This window comes from Panthera tigris, chromosome B3 (assembly GCF_018350195.1).
Source record: "Panthera tigris isolate Pti1 chromosome B3, P.tigris_Pti1_mat1.1, whole genome shotgun sequence".
In the NCBI taxonomy this organism is placed as follows: domain Eukaryota; kingdom Metazoa; phylum Chordata; class Mammalia; order Carnivora; family Felidae; genus Panthera; species Panthera tigris.
Genome location: NC_056665.1, coordinates 81,842,104 through 81,859,629, shown reverse-complemented (window position 1 = coordinate 81,859,629; position 17,526 = coordinate 81,842,104). Strand labels below are relative to the sequence as shown.

At 39.5% G+C, this 17,526-nt stretch overlaps 1 protein-coding gene across 12 annotated transcripts in view; it reads right to left on the bottom strand.

The window, feature by feature from the left end:
- Positions 1–17,526, bottom strand: part of AKAP6 (A-kinase anchoring protein 6) — a 554,906-nt gene that overhangs the window by 228,732 nt on the left and 308,648 nt on the right. For all 12 annotated transcript variants that reach the window (XM_042989539.1, XM_042989537.1, XM_042989535.1 and 9 more), the window contains one exon: positions 15,426–15,548. In XM_042989539.1, coding sequence (XP_042845473.1) covers positions 15,426–15,548 — 123 coding nt within the window. The remainder of the gene's footprint in view (positions 1–15,425; positions 15,549–17,526) is intronic.

Genomic DNA, 17,526 nt, shown 5'->3' with positions numbered 1-17,526 from the left:
AGAATGGTGGGCCTTAAGCAAAATGAATGATATGCCCTGCCAAATGAGATTTTTATTTTACTTTATTTTTTAAATTAGAGTATTATGCTGTGAGAGATACCAAGACTGTGGGCTGTATTCCGTAGGAGTGTGGTAAAGGCTTGATACGTGCTCTGGGAACCCCAGCTGGGAGCCAGGTTCTACCGAGCCTTGCAGGGACCTTGTGGAGAAAGGACTGAAATGTATGCAGGCCTGGAGATATCACTTCTTGTAGCAGGAAATGGGGAGCCATAAGCAGCTTGGTGTGGCCGGGACAGGGTACAAGCAGGGGAGGTGGAAGTTGTGGCTACACGTGGTAATTAACTCCAAGGGCCTTGAAAGAGTCGGGGAGGAAGATGTCAGCAACACTGGAGAATGCCTGGTGTAGTTCTGTGTTCTAGAAGGATCTCTCTGGCTGTTGTGTAGAGTTGATTTTGAAAGGGCAGACTGGAGACAAGGAGGCCATTTAGGAGGCTGCTATGGTAATAGAGGCCAGATGTTTCTGCACGCTCACATTTTTTTTAATTAAAAAAAGGTATGCTTTTCTTCTAAATGAATGAAAGAAGAAAAAAATGGAGAAAATCTTCTGTCTTTTTAAGTTTTTCTCAGTGTGTGAGAGCAGCATGTGCCAGAATTTAGTTCTTTGGCTGTTCTGATGATAAATACCAGAGGTTATTAGTCAGGAGTCTCCCAATGTGAAAGACATATTGAACTGATGAACTTTTACTCCCACTGTCATTTTAAAGAGATGGTATATATGCTGATGAATAAGGCACTTGATGACACTTTTTCTTCACACAAAAGATTTTTACTACCCTAAGAAAATGAAAACTTGCTTTTTTACAAGGGCAGGAGGAAGAATGTGTGTTCAGTCAGAAAAAGCAGAGGCTTAAAAAGTCACCTGCTACCTGCCTCAGGCCATCTTTGCCCAGGCTCCACTCTGAGCTATGCCTACCACCATGCTGCGTTCCCACAGAGGTTCCTGCTGAGGAAGAAAGCCACTATCCCCTGTGCCGAGGCTGGGAGCTCCTCTTCTCCTTTGCCCAGTGCCATCGAAAGAGGATGATCATCTGGTCCTCAAAATATAAAATATACTTTCCAAATGCCACATGTGCCAAGAACTGAAAGATTTTTATGAGTAAACACTTCTTTGTTTAAGAACCTCCTAAGGGGCATCTGGGTGGCTCAGTCAGTTAAGCGTCCGACTTCGGCTGAGGTCATGATCTCACAGATTGTGGGTTTGAGCCTGGCATCGTGCTCTGTGCTGACAGCTCAGCGCCGGGAGCCTGCTTTGGATTCTGGGTCTCCCTCTCTCTCTGACCCTCCCCCACTCGTGCTCTGTCTCTCTCTCTTTCTCTCTCTCTCTCTCTCTCTCTCTCTCTCTCAAAAATAAATAAACATTAAAAGAAAAGAAAAGAAAAAAGAACCACCTTAGGGGCGCCTGGGTAGCTTAGTCAGTTAAGGTGTCCTACTCTTGATTTCAGCTCAGGTCATGATCTCACGGTTTGTGAGATCAAGCCCCAAGTTGAGCTCTGTGCTGACAGCACAGAGCCCTGCTTGGGATTCTCTCTCTCACTGTCCTTCTCCAGCTCAGGCTTTCTCACTCTCAAAAATAAATAAATAAACTTAAAAAAAATCCTAAAAAAAAAAAAACTTCCTAAAAACTTGATATTATACAGCCATTCAAATGAAGACTATGAAATAACGTGAAAAGTACACAGAACAGAACATATTGCAAGCCAAAAAAGAAGATTCAAAACTATATCTATGGTAACAGTATAGCTTGTAAATGAATAGTCCCAGTGCACAGGAACAGAAGACTGTAGGGAAACACAACAAAATGTTAACATCATTTGCGCAGGGTAGAACTTGCAGGTAACAGAGTCTAATCTTATGGAATGAGTTCTCAGTGCTTTAGCTTTACAAAACATAAAATGAAAATAACACTAACTTCTAGGTTATTGTAAGAATTAGAGATAATGATTGTAAAGCACTGAAGCAGTGCCCAGAAATAAGTGGAACTAAAGAGAAATCATTACGACTTTTAAGTTCATTTTCTCTATTTTCCAAATGTGCTGTGTAGTAAACGGTACTTCGTGCCATCTTTAGGTGACAAGTAGCACTTATTGTTGAGGCTCTATCAACTCTTTGAGTGCAGACACCAACCACGTTCTCTTTGCTTTAGTGTCACCATCCAGCACAGGCCTGCCCACACCAGGCACCAAAAGATCGGTGCTGCTACCTGAGATTTGGGAAGAGGGTGCACAGGCTGAGAGGCCAATGATTTGGGGCTTCCTTTTGCCTCAAGTGTGCGCTCTTGGGTGAATCATCTAACCCTTCTGGGCTTCTGTTTCCTTCTCTACAGTCCAGGCATTTGGACTCAATATTTTCCAGTCCTTGGACACTTTGATTTTATCTTTCAGCCAGGCAGCTAAGGATAGGTGGCTGGGGAGACTTTTTATTTATTCTAAACTAGAAAATTTTCAAAGGGGGAAGAATCCCAAAGGCCATCTAACCATTCATCTACCCTAGAGCAGCTCTGTCCCTCAACCATCCTGGGCAGATGTGTTCATTCTATTTTTAACTATCTCCAGGGAAGTCTCTTCTAACTTCTCATCCTGAGTCCGCAACATTTCTTCTCAGGAATTTAAGAGCTCTGTGAAAAGCAGCACGAGCTTTCCTCTGCTTCAGATTCTTTTGCCAAGTCATCTCTCCAGTGTAGGAGTTGGAAATCAGAAACATCATGAGAATATGCCAACAAAATCTACACGTCCAATCACTCACCGAGTCCTGCCAATTTATTTCCCCAACCTCAATTCTTCCATATTGACTAGCACTGCCTTAGATTCAGGCCTTCATATCACTCCTTGCTAGGATGACTTCAACAATCTTTTGTCATGGTCCCTCAAAACTACAGTTATTCCTTATTTGTCACATGCCTGTCAAGGTGCAGACATTGTCCTAAGCATGCAGGATGTGGCTGTAAATTAGGTGAATATAGCCCCTGGCCGCACAGAGCTCACAGTCTAATGAGGGATGGAAGATGTGCATCTTATAAACAGTCAGTTGCCAGCAATTGTGTCAAGGAGGCCATAATGTAGGTGCTGGTGACAGCACAAACTCTGGAAATGGACAGCCTGGGTTCAAATCTCAGCTCCTCCATCACCCACTGTGTGACTCTGGGCAACCTCTGGGTACACAGCTTCTTCAACTGTAAAAAGGGAGAAATGTTAGTGCCTACTTCATGAGGTTACTGTGGAAAATAAATGCCTTGTTACCACTAGAATAGAGCCTGGCATATGGTAATAGCTCAATAAAACATCTTCTTACACATAATGGCCTGCCCCGAAAACAACTCTGAAAAAGATGCTCCTTCTCTCAAAATCTTCTAATGGTTTCCCAGTGTTGCAGGATAAGGTCCTTTCTCTATCATGACCTATAGGGTCTTCTAGAATCCTAGCCAAGTCTGCTTCTCAGGTCTAATGTCTGCCTTGAAATGTGCCTGAACTGCTTAAAGTTTCCAGCTTACACCAGCCATCTTGCTCCTCTGAGACTCTGGTCTTGCTGCTACTTCTGACGAAGACTGGCAGGGACAGTCCTCCCCTTCCCCTGGTTAAGCCCTGCTCACCCTTTAAGATTTATCTCTGGTGTGAATCTCTTTAGCGAGTTTTCCCTGACTTTCTTCTGTCCTCTGGGCTTCCACATTCTCCTCAGCACCCGAGGTACCTGTGCAGACCTCAAGACTCTACTTACTACAATGTTGGGTAATTATTGGCAATGCATTTGCTTCCCATACATGAGTTCCTCGAGTTCCTTCTCACTCATTTTTGAATCCACAGTGCCTAGGACAGTGCCTGGTACACAGGACACACCTAACGAATGTTCGCAGAACAAATAAAGATTTGTACCAAAAACCTTCCATGTAGCTTTCAAACTGTGTATGGCACTTTGGGAGATACTGGTATAGTCACTCTTCACTTGAAAGTGGTTAATAAATGTCCCCAAATTTTACTCAGCGAACACCATGTAAATGAGCTGTCATGTTCCTTCACTTACAAAATTACTTGCCAATTACACTTAGATGATCCCAGTGTAATTACCATGTAAACTGTACCCTGGCTGAGATAGCCTAAATCATCAATTCAACTTTACCCTCTCATCATATGGTACTTACCATATAATTAAATAAATGGTCAGCCACCACCACAATTGTATATCTCCCCAACAAAACGAAGTGGCTACATTTGCAACTGATTTATCAGTTATGACAACATGCAACACACCTCCAGGTATAATATCAGAAGCTTAAAAAATGTAAAAGCCCCATGTAGTCTTGAGGGAAAAAATGCCAAGTTTATGATAAAAAATATAAGCATTATAAAAATTTTGTTTTCCTTAAAAAAAGAAGAAGCACTAAGCTATAAAGACAAAAATCCTCATTCTTCCTGAGAAGACTTCCTTCCTAAAACCTCAGATAATAAAAACATTTCCAAGCATTTGAAAGTGAATTTAGCTCTTCAAACAAATCACAATTTCTTTCAAACAAACAGTTGCATTTTCTGTGTGTGTGGAAGGTAAATGTGTTTTACTAAGGTTGACATTCTTTTCTGATAGACTTGCTAATATCTTATGCGAGAATTAGATACATGGGAGAGATCCTAAATGTTGACAGTACCTCTTAGCGAGCAAATTTTCATTCGCTCTTCTGGTTGCCACCTTCACACCTGGCACAGGTGATCACATTGACTTCCTAGCATGGCCACATTAGGCCAAACAGATTCTCAAACAGAGGTTCTGTCTAAAGGGACCATTTGACTTCCAGAATACAGTGCTCTGAGGCTCTGATTGAAAAAGAGGTCAATGCTGGCCCAAATATCCCTCAACCCCCTGCAGTGGAATAATTGATGTGCAGCAGCCCCTACAGATGTGGAGTCACCAAGGTGATGGATGGATGTAAGTATATTATTCGCATGTACATCTGCTAATATACAGGTCCCAGTGCAAACACCAAGACTTAAGAATATTATGTGGATTTAGGACAATCCCTGAAGGACTCCAGTTCCATTAAAAATTTGTTTGGCAGCCTGGGGCAGATCTATTCCAACTCCCACATGCTTCGTGCGTTTGAGAGGGAGAACCAAACTGCTTTAAAAATAAATTTAATAAATTTTGTAATGTCAAATCATTAACATCCTGTCTAGTCATTTATTCTTTGTATTTTGAAACAGTAACATTAACCTGTGGAATTTTTTCAAATCTTTCTAATATCTGAGTTAACATTTTTATTTTCCTTGTGTTTTCTGCCAAAGGAAATGAATTATGTCCTGAAAACAGAAGAAAGCATTCCAATTTTTTTCCCTCTATAGGCCTTTCTCTTGTCACAAATATACCAGACAATACCCAGAAAACTCTGTGACCAGAGTCCATTTTGGTTTGGAAATAGTAGAGGAAATAATTTAACTTGCAGACATTCTCAGTTATTGTTTGCTGATTTACAATATTAGTTATAATTTGCTGCCTGTAATGGTTGTAACACTGCTCTTACAAATGCTCATTCATTCCTCCAGCAGATATTTTTAGTACCTATTCTGCACAGGCTGGGTGTCAGAGGAGACAGCAAAGAGACATGCAAGCTGTCCCCTCAAGTAGGTGACAGTCTGGGTGGACGGGAAGAAATCCAACTTCTCCTGCCACATATTCTTCTCATGTCTCCAATGAAAATGCTCACGATTCCCCCGAAACGAACCAAGTATCCTCACATACAACATGTTTATCTGGTCTTCGCAACAATCCTCAGTAGATACGGCAGATCTATTTCAGGCCTGAAGTTCTTACCTTAATATCCCTTATATTGGATAAACTGCTTCAAGGGTCCAAAATTCCATGTCATGCAGTAGGTAAATAGAATGTGCACATGTGTCTCCCCAGGAAGAGACGTGGTAGGTGACAGCACCCTGACTTAGCTGAGTTAGGACATGCGCTGGCTTTTGTCCAGTGTCCAGCAGCCTGTGTTTGAACCCTCATAGTGCAAAGCCAGTCTACAAAATTTCTCTTTAGCCCTTAGTATATCACTGCCCTAAACAGGAAGTGTTTTAACAAATGTGGTGTTTCCCTGGCATTCTAATTAAAAACAGTCATTACATCCTAAAAAGAGCAATAAACAAAATAATAAATTAGTAAAATGTTTTGCCACCAACAATTTCCAAAATGATGAGAAGTGTTGGGTATCATGGCTCAAGTGCTTAAACCGAGTTCAGTTAAAAGTACATTCCCAGTGTGGAGGTTCCTCAGAAAATTAAAAATAGACCTACCCTATGACCCAGCAATAGCACTGCTAGGAATTTATCCAAGGGATACAGGAGTACTGATGCATAGGGGCACTTGTACCCCAATGTTTATAGCAGCACTCTCAACAATAGCCAAATTATGGCAAGAGCCTAAATGTCCATCAACTGATGAATGGATAAAGAAATTGTGGTTTATATACACAATGGAATACTACGTGGCAATGAGAAAGAATGAAATATGGCCTTTTGTAGCAACGTGGATGGAACTGGAGAGTGTGATGCTAAGTGAAATAAGCCATACAGAGAAAGACAGATACCATATGGTTTCACTCTTATGTGGGTCCTGAGAAACTTAACAGAAACCCATGGGGGAGGGGAAGGAAAAAAAAAAAAAAAAAGAGGTTAGAGTGGGAGAGAGCCAAAGCATAAGAGACTGTTAAAAACTGAGAACAAACTGAGGGTTGATGGGGGGTGGGAGGGAGGGGAGCGTGGGTGATGGGTATTAAGGAGGGCACCTTTTGGGATGAGCACTGGGTGTTGTATGGAAACCAATTTGACAATAAATTTCATATATAAAAAAAAAAAAGTACATTCCCAGGTGCTGTGAGCAATTTGGGACTCCTAACCTGAAAATGGAAGACAATGCTATATGTCTCCTAGAGGTACAGAATTAGTTACACGAGCAAAGGAATGTGGTCCAGGACTTTTTACATGTCCAAAATGAGCCTCCTGTCCCCACACATCTAATTAAAAATGCCTGCATCCTTACAAATTCGCGACAGACTTTTCCATTCCCAAGCCACCAAATGAAGCAACTCAAGGCTGGGAGCTGAGTATTTTAAATCCCCCAAAGAGAAGTAACGCTGCTCCCTACTAAACTCTCAGCTAGTTACCTTAAACTGATGGGAATCAAGGGGAACAAGCAAATGGAACTTCAAAGCTCCTATGAGGCCACCAGCTCTGCTCAGCAAGGCTCAGGGAAGTGGCGGCCAAACTCACACAGCTTGGGCTTTTGAAGTCTAACCGACTATCTCCCATTAGCTGAGCAATACAGCCGCTGCTGTACAGTGGCAGTTGCTGGTCTTGTGAAGCTCTGCTTTCTTGGGCCAGGACTGCCTCTCATCTCAGCAGAGAAAGGTAGCCAGGGAGCAGTGGGCACCAGGAAGTGGGAAAAAGGAAAGCCCATCATCCCTTAACTTCAAGCAGTGAAAAATGGAGCAGACATAGAGACAGGAGAGCAAACAAAAGAAAAACAGCTGAATGTATTTTGAGAAATTTTCTTGTATGGCTAAAAGCTCTGTGAGAAGTATATTGTTTTATTTAAATGAAACAAATGAAAACTATTTAATACAACAATGTAACATGAAGTTTTAAATATAGATGATACATGCATGGAAGTATCTGTGTGGAGATTTTGTTAGCCAGGAACATTAGCAGTTTAATCCAGTCTGTCTTTATAAATAGGGTAATGGCACAGTAAGGAAATAATTTCAAACCTTTCAAAGGTACCAAGATAGAAGCATTGTTTGCAGGATTTGGTGTTTTTGTGCCACCTTGTGGTAGCCACCTCAAATTGCAGGTACCAATCCTAAAATAAACAACTAAGTTCTAGAAGGTGGGCTTTAAAAGCTACCCCTATAAACACAAACTCAACCTCTGTATACACATCAACATGGACCCTACCACTTTTCCAGACCTATGGCAAAAGCTTCCCCAAGAGTATGGAAGACTCTCATCACATGGGTGGCCTGAGCTGCTGCTGTAGACAGACACTAAGGGGCCAACAAGAAGACTTCCAACTAATTAAAAAAAACAAAAAACAAAAAACTGAATGTTCATTGCAGTATTATTTGTAAAAGCATAAATAAGGAGGCAACTTAAATGGCCATCATGATGGGAATGATTAAATAAATTGTGGTACATCCACACAATAAAATATTAAGGAGCTGCTAAAATGAAAATGTGTAGTAGATCTTCATGTACTGACAGAAGGATGACTGCGATATCTTTAGGCACAAAAAGCAAGTCATTCAACAGTATGTATAATATGAATTTTAAAAATTCTTAAAATGTATGCACTGTTACATAAAGAGGTCCAGAAGGATATAGAACAAACTGTTTATGTGGGTTATCTAAGGGAGGGTAAGACTTTTTACTTTTATTTTTATGCTCTTTTATATGGCTTGAATTTTCTCCAGTGAATATAATGTTTTTCTCCAACTAGAGTGCAATAATATCAGCAGTTGCATGAAAGTCCACCTTCAGCACATGCCCCTGATGGTCAATGAGTTCTTGTAACATCTGCCCCCTCTTTCCCATGTAAAAACTTCTCGTAATGTTCACATTCTCTGGTTTCACACACCCCCAGAAGCATAGAGATTCAGTCCCACTCCACACAGAGAAGCTTCCTGCCAATTTCTACACTCTGCAATACATTCAAGTCTTGGTCAGATTTCTGTCAGCTGTGGGGTATCAGGCCTTGCTGTGGTGTTCTTGAGGATATTAGGGGAGACTAGGGAAAAATGAAATAGACATTGGCAATGAAGTTTCTAACTATTCAAGAGACAGCATCAAAAAGAGAACTCTGATCCTTCCCCTTCTCATTAATCTATCCCCTCTCCTCTGTTCTTACCTAAGTCCCACCTGACCTTAACTCACATCCTCTCCAGGTTTCTCATGGCTTGTACATGACTTACTCCATGCATTCTACAAAAGCTTCCCTGATCTTAGGTTTGTTCCACCCATGCCTAGGTAAGCAAGCTCCCTGGAATACACTGGTCTTTCCAGGACTGGAATCTGAACATGCTTTTGCCATGGGTAGAGAGACCTGTTGCATGCTTATCAGCCTGGCTTTGAGGTCTGCCAAAGCCTGGATTCCTCAAACTGTTGAGATATCCGGGTTCTTCTGGAACAGAATTCCAAAAACAGTATATTTTTAACACACTTTCTATTCACATCACAGACCAGGGACTCATTTCCTTAATATATACAAAGGTCCCATAAATCTTGAAGCAAAAAACCAATGACCCAACAGAAAAAATAGGCTAAGAATATGAACAGTTTTCAGAAAAGAAACACAAATGACTCCTAAAAATATGAAGAGGTACTCAACTCCACTTATAATACAAGAAATACAAACTAAACTACAATGAGTTGCCATTTGTAACTATCAAAGGAACAAAGATCAAGCAATGTGATAACATACTTCAATATCAAGGATGTGCAGATAGGGCGTTCTCATGCCTTGCTGAGTATAAATTGGTACAATCTCTATCAAGGACAATTTGGCAAGACATAAAAATTTTAAATGTGCAAAACTTTGACCCAGAAATTTCATATGTAAGATATTTATTCTAAGGATATACTTAAAACAATACAAGATGATGAATATCCAAGGATATGCACTGAAGCACTGTTTAAAATTTTTAAAAAGACTGCAAACAACCTATGTTTTCATCAATAAAGAACTGGCTAAATGAATTATGGCATATTCATAAATGGAACATTATGCAGCCATTCAAAAGCATAAAGTAGTTCTACATTTATTGATTTTGAATTATTGTTAGCATAAACCAAGGGACCATAGTTAAGTACACATATGCATTTGTTTTCAGATACCATGACTAACTCTGAAAGACTATAAAGAAACAAGTAACACTGGTTGCCTCAGAGCAAGAGAATTGGTAACTGGGTGAACAGAGGTAGGAGGCTTACTTTTGACTTTCTACTTTTTTACTAGCTTCTTTTATTTACCTTTAGAATTTTGTGTTATATTCATATATTAGTAAGTAAAAAAAATCACATTAAAGAAATTGATAATGTTGTCTGCACTAGCTTATCTTTCAAATATTATACTCAAATACATTTTCTATTATCCCCATAGATATTTTCTCTCTAAGCCATGGACCTCATCCAGTTAATCTATGTCAAACTGACCCTAACCTAATGGAATTTACATTTGATTCATGTCATTCTCCTGTTTTAAAATAAAATCAAACTGTCACTTAGTCCCTTTGCTCCCAAAGAAATATTCAATCCAATAAAAAGACACTCAGTCTCCTTCACCATCTGACCATCAACCTCAACCTGGTTCTCAGCCACATGACGTGGTTCACCACACCTTCCTTACTTGCCAATAAAATTTCCTTCCATCTCTTCTCCTCCCCTCTCTATCCAGCAAATCATGTATGTCCTGTGAGGTCTACATCCAATTACTTCTTTGAGCCTTCGTTACTCTCAGGAAGGACCAATAAAACTTCTCTCTGTGCTCCTAAGAGTACTTTGTGTCTCCTGCAAGAAGTTGACTGATCAAAATTATATTACATTTATCAGAGTGTTTGTGTGGCTTAGTTAATTAAGCGTGTGACTCTTGATCTCGGCTCAGGTCATGATCTCATGGTTTGTGAGATCAAGCCCTGCATCAGGCTCTGTGCTATGCTGACAGCACAGAGCCTGCTTGGAATTGTCTCTCCCTGCCCCTCCCACTATTGCCCATGTGCACATACACACACTCTCTCTCTCTCTCAAAATAAATAAACTTTAAAAAATTATATTACATTTATCATTTATGGCTCTATAGATGACTACATTTTATCTATGGTCATGTCCCTCAGATTGCAAAACCCTGGGAGGAAGAAGCCAAACTCATTCATCATGTATTCCTGGTACCTACATAACTTCCTGGCACTCACAGGTGCTTGATATACATGAACTCATCACCACCATTTCCCCCATGTTTTCTCATCCATCAAGCTGAATGAAGAATATTGTTTCTCTAATGCTATTTCTATGTGGTTGGCTAATGTTTGCCCAACATGACATGGTACCACCTATGCAAATTTATCTCCCAAGTTTAATACAGGCTCTGTGCTTAGTTCTTTGTCCTAACTCTTACACAGCTATCTGGGGTCAGCTAGACTTTGCTTTCTCCAACTAGATATCTGATTGGCTGTATACTGAAAAATCTATTGGCCTGTTTTCCTACAATTGGTTTCATATGATATGGTGCCCATTTGGTGAATTAGGCATACATAAAAACCACTTGGGAGATCAGAATTATGTTTTCAGAAGCAAATGGACATGAAATGAAATCTCTAGAGGGAGAAGTTGCTGTCCTTCTCTGCTGCTTTACTCTTAAGCACGCTAAGATATTATAAATTATCTTAAAGGAAAAAATCTAAATAGTCTGCCCAGAACTATTTATGATTCTTCTATTTATGATCCATCCAGTCAAATGTAGCTTTTGGTAACTTCTGTTTCTTAAGCCATTAAAAAGAGGTGATAAGAGAAACAGCCTAAAGGTCCAAAATCTGTCGATGAAGATTTATGTGATAAATCTCTATAATGGAATATTGCTCAGCAATCAAAATGAATAAACAGTTGAAATATGTAACATCCAAATAAGTATGCTGGGTGAAAGAAACCAAAGTATGCTGGGTGAAAAAATAACCAGATGAATGGGAGTGGGAGGGGGGGGGGGAGAGAGAGAGAGAGAGAGAGAGAGAAGGAGAGAGAGAGAGGTAGAGAAGGAGAGGGAGAGAGAGAGGAGACGAGAATAAAAAGAGAGAGGACACACATTGTTTGACTTCTTTTATGTGAAATTGTAGAAAGTGCAAAATAATCTTCATAATAACAGAAAGCATATCAGTGATTGCTTAGGGGTTAGGGAAAGGCCAGGAGGGAAAGGAGGAAGGAATTACAAAGGGTCAGGAGGAAGCTTTTGGAGGTGATGGATATGTTCAGTATCTCGGTTGTGAGGATAGTTTTATGGGTGCATACATTTGTCAGTTTGTTGAAACTTGTAGGCATATGTATTTTAAATACATACAATTTATTACATGTCAATTATACTCCAATAAAGTTCTTTAAAAAAAAGTTGACAGAGGTGAAGAAGAAGGGAATCTGTCCAAAAACATATGTATACAATACTGTTTTGAAAGTGATTTTCAAAGAAGAGGGATGTTCACTACTTGCAGAATACCTTTCCAGAATGACATTTTCCTGAGAATGTCATTTTCAAGGAAGACAGGAATTGTATTTTTGAAAGGAGCAGCCAGGTTGCAAGCAGATGATTAATTATCATGGAAAATCATTGATGTATCATCGCAATTTCACAGTATTTCTTACAGTTAAAATAAAGCTCTTTCATATCTCTCATAAAGGTATTGTGAAGCTTTAATTGATTTGTGTTGGTAAAAACCCTTGGTTACCGTCATGGAAAATAATTGAATTAAACATCAAAATATAAATGTACAACTTTTGTTATTGTTTTTATGTTTGTTTTTCTTTACAATGATCATTGCAGGGTGCCAACTATTCTAACACATGATTAAACCGGGGAAGACACTGGACTCAAGAGCTTGCACATCTGCTGACTTAATGTTAAATTATAGAATCTATAAAGGTGTTTAAAGAAACCTGTATCGCTATCTCTACATCCTGGATAATCTTGCAAATACCACGGGCCCACTCATTAAGGAATACTAATGACTTACACAAGCTGAACTCAAGGATATAAATCTCCGGGCTTACTTGTATACTTTCTTACTTGTATATATTTTTTGCCTTCTTTTGAAAAGAATAACTTAATATTAACTCAGCACCACAGTAAGGAAATACAATAAAAAATATAAATGACAGTATCGATCAGGAGGACAATGTAGACATTGTCCTCAGGGACACAGAGTAACTCAGGGTTTGTTTGAAAGACATTTAAACAACAGGCTGTATCTAGAGTAACAGACACTGCACACAGCACAGCGGTGACTCAGTAAGTGTCCTTAAGTATCACTGGTGATCCATGCACACTAAGTCATCAGTAACTGTTGGCCAGGATTGCTCATAATTTCGCAAGTCAAAATTGTGACTATGACTTAAGACTCACAGAGCAGAGCTGGAGAACACAGCCCCTCACTATTTGCAAAGCAGAGATAAAGAAGATGTTCCTATGTTATCTCTATCCCAACCAATATAATTAGACATGATAGTAGAGAAAACTCATTTCAAGAAAGTGTTGATCATTAGGCAACAAAAAAATTATTCTTTAAGAGCTAAACATTTTAAGGAGGACTCCTTGCTGTGGATCTAATGTAGAGTGTAAAGAGGATGATGGGGCTCATGTTTTGGATGAGACTGTCACTATGAGGCAGGTACACATACGTGCAATTCATTATGGTCAGCTGCTAAGAGTTTTGCAACTTATTAAGGCTACAATACAGTAGTCACAAGCTACATGTGGCAATTTACATTTAAATCAAGTGAATTAGAATTAAAAATTCATTTCTTCAGTTGCTCTAGTCACATTTCAAGCGGTCAGCAGATACATGTGGTGAGTGGCTCCCATGTTGGACAGTGCAACCTTGAATATTCCATTCTTACAGAAAGTTCTAGCAGATAGTTTAGGGCTAGAATGAGGCTGAGGCCAACAAAGGGATGCTAAGGAAGGAACTCTGTAATGGGGACTTGAGAATGATGAGAGTGCATTGGTTACAAAGAGGCCATGTTGCTCAATTCCTGAAGAGAGGGGGAGACCCTGGTTCATACTCTTCTAGCCTGGCTTTCAATAAATAGCCTAGAGTTAAAGCACTTTGTATGTCCCCATGCCCTCTGGGACCTCAAAAACTAAATGTGTGTTTTCCATAAAATATTAAATCAAGAGAAATTAAGACAGCACACTTAATGTGAAATAAAGTTCATATACTCCTGTTTAAACACAGATTAGAATTTCTGTCAGAACAATGCCAGTGAAAAGTTGACATTCTAATTAATACAATTTACATTATAAAGCACTGAATATCTTTATCTTGCTATTATGAAATGCCCTCTTTAAAAAAAAAAAATCAAGGCTCTACTCAACAGGGAATTGAGTACCAAGGGCAATATTTAAAAACCCATGTACAAGAGAGGTGGTTGGGGTCACTGGCATTTTTACACACAATCAACCCAGGTCTCTAAAAATGGAAACAATACACTCATCCTCTTAAACATAGTTTTGTGTCTTTTATCATCCACAAAGCTAGTTTCATGCAGCAATAGGATTTTGAGTCTGTTTTACTTGCAATGACATAAAACATACTGCAAAACACAAACACCAAAAGACTAAAACATCCTCTTTCTCTTTCCCCTCTTTCCCCCTCTCACCTCCCTCTTTGTCATTCTCTCATTTAACATCACAGGGAACGTTCTGGAACCCTGTGAACTCACGCAAAGGTAGGACTCCCACACAATGTTTATTCAATCCAAATTCTGAGTGTGTAAGAGGGGCAGAAAATCAACCCCACAGTTGGGTACCCAAGGATTCGTGTTCATTGCCTTTGTCAATTTTATACTATCGGTGAAAGGAATAAAGATGAGATCCTTAAAGCTTGAATTTTCATTTCCTATGACAACGTGCTTTTTCTTCATGCTTTATCACACTCCACTACTTGGTTTCCACCCCTTCATAATTGATATCGGCCATTTGAAGCATTCAGTAAAAACCTCATGAGGTTCATCAAATGTCCCCCAGTCTATAATTCTTGCTTCTAACATATTCAGAAGCATATTCATCCAAGTATTTTCCACTTCCCCTCCATGGTTTTCCCTGTGCACAGGGACGGGTGTAATGACAGTTGTATTAATTATATGCTGAAAAACCCACATAGCAGCAAAAATGATGGAGATCATCGTTTTAAATATTTTATTAAAATAACCCAGTGTAGAACAGATAATGTAGACCCTCTTGATAATGAGAGGTTCATTAATTTTACAAGAATTCTAGAAAGCTTAGAATGGTCATCAAAATTATCTCTTTCATTTATTTATTTTTTAAGAAGAGGAAAGCCTTCAATCATAGCTTTAGAGAACAAGGGTCTAGTATATTTTCTAAGGTATTTTTAAGTTAATTACTCACCTTCCTGGAAAAAGTTTTGAAAAAAATAGCTTGAAATATGGAGGATTTAGATTTCATAATATATTGAAATGCCTGTAAATTTTCAGCTTCTGTAGTTTGCCCCATTAAAACTTGGTTTCATTAGCATATAATGTCTTGTGATAAATAAAAATGATACTCCCCATAAACAAATAAGCAGTGCATTAAAATCCTCCCGTTACTAACAGCAAAAGCAACTCAGTTTTGCCTACCAAGTGTGTCTCCAGGTACAGTTTAAGGCCATCCGTCTCTGCTTTAGGGGGTGTCCAATTCTCAGTGGTTTCCATGGCTTCATTTAACCATTGAATGAATTCATCCAGCTTGTTTACAAACCCCTTGACACAAAAAAAGGGAAGGGGGAAGAAAAGGACAAGAAAAGCATGTTAGTTGGTCATTTCTTTAGGCAATTTAAAAAATCCCAAACGTCATCAATGGTAAAAATTGATACCACTGGACTCCCATTCTGGTTCCACACTGTAAATGGAATTTCCACGATTCCCAGCACTGAAATCTATCAAAATGGAAAGAAATTGTGCATGACTCCCTCTCAGTTTTTCCCTAGGAACATTTTTTTCTGAGGAATTTGGATTGGATTGTCAGATGTCTTCGTAAAGATGTCTTCAAATCATCAAAACATTTCTGGTGTCTGACAAGTGCCCCCAAAGCAAAAAATCAGGTCAGGCCTGCTAGGAACACTCACTGGATTTGGGGGATAAAAGCATTCCTGTAAAGATGGTGTTCTTTACTCAGAAGCCTATGGAGTTGAGTTGCCTTAACTGAACTACATATCTATTTTTAAATCACATAAGTGTTTAAAGGGATTTGGATGAGTTCTACTGACAGCCCAACTGTCTGTGCTTGAGCATGGGTTCTAAGAAGCAAGGAAGGGTAGAGGAGGTGGGATCAGTGAACAAAAACATAAACACCTGACTGGGTGTGTCCTGCACATAAAGAAATATTCTTGGCTAGGAAGCACAAATCACAGTAATCTCGCAATTTTTCAAATAGTGGTTATAAAAATTTATTGACCATTTAAAAGAACACATCTGTAGAAACGGAAACTATTTTGAAAAAATGAAAGCCCAGCTACTAACCTAGGGGAAAGAAATGGGGCTGGGCGCCTGTTTTCTGTGTCTAGGTAAACAGCACCACCTGGAGGTCGAAAGGAGCAAGGACCGGCTTCTACATTTGTACTCACCGAAATGGCTGGGAGTGCTATTTCTCTTATTAAACTTAACCCGTTCTTCAGATTTGCCTTTTGATTAATTTTGGTTAATATTTTTAATGCTTCACTTAGGATATCCTGAGACTAAATTAAGAATAGGTGAAAATTCATTTTCTTTATCATGCTTCTCAGAAGCTAGGCTTTGTTTTTTTCTTTTTCAATGTTTATTTTTGAGAGGAAAGAAACAGAGTTTGAGTGGGGGAAGAGCAGAAGGAGAGAGAGAGAGAGAGACAGAATCAGAAACAGGCTCCAGGCTCTAGGCGGTCAGCACAGAGCCTGGCACGGGGCTCGAACTTGGGACCAGAGAGATCATGACCTAGGCTGAAGTAGGAGGCTTAACTGACAGCCACCGAGATGCCCCAAAGCTAGGCTTTGTTATTAAAGTTTCTCCTGAATGATAGTTTAAGATTTATAACCCCTTAATTCTAGCAGTTGATTGGCCTCAAAATGATTGTTAGGAAATGAGAAAATGGGACTGAGAAGGATGGTAAAGAGGAAGACAGACAAGTAACACTCAGAAACACATTTCTGTCTGTCAAAGGTTGATAGAGAAGACTGTTGTACCAGTCGGTACACCTGGAGTCCATCAGATTGTCCCACGATACTCTGGTACTGCTATCAGCCTGTGCAGAGCTCAGCCAATCATCCCACATGGTAGTGTATCTATCCCATGTTTCGAAAAGCTACCCAAAGCTTTCCCTATTTTATCCCTATTGTGCAAAGGTCAAACGATAATCACACTCATCCTTTTGAAAACCTACCCTAATCAAGTTGTTTTGGTACAGCCAATAAAAAATATCATATTAGAGTCATCTTAATTAGAAGCTAAGGCCTATGCATTTGCAATGGACCGAGCTGGGAACCAGAAGGTTGTTTAACATGCCTCATGTCCTGGCCTCCAACCCCAAATTAATGACCTCACTGAGACTTCCTCTGGTCATCACTCAGAAGTGTTTCTTCCAGGTGAGGTGAAAATGTGTCCAACAGGGATAGTTTCACGAATGTCAAATACTGCACTCCCCTACCAAATGCATTTTTCTGATGATCCACCCAATGGTAGGAATCCATGCCAAGTAATTCTTTTTGCC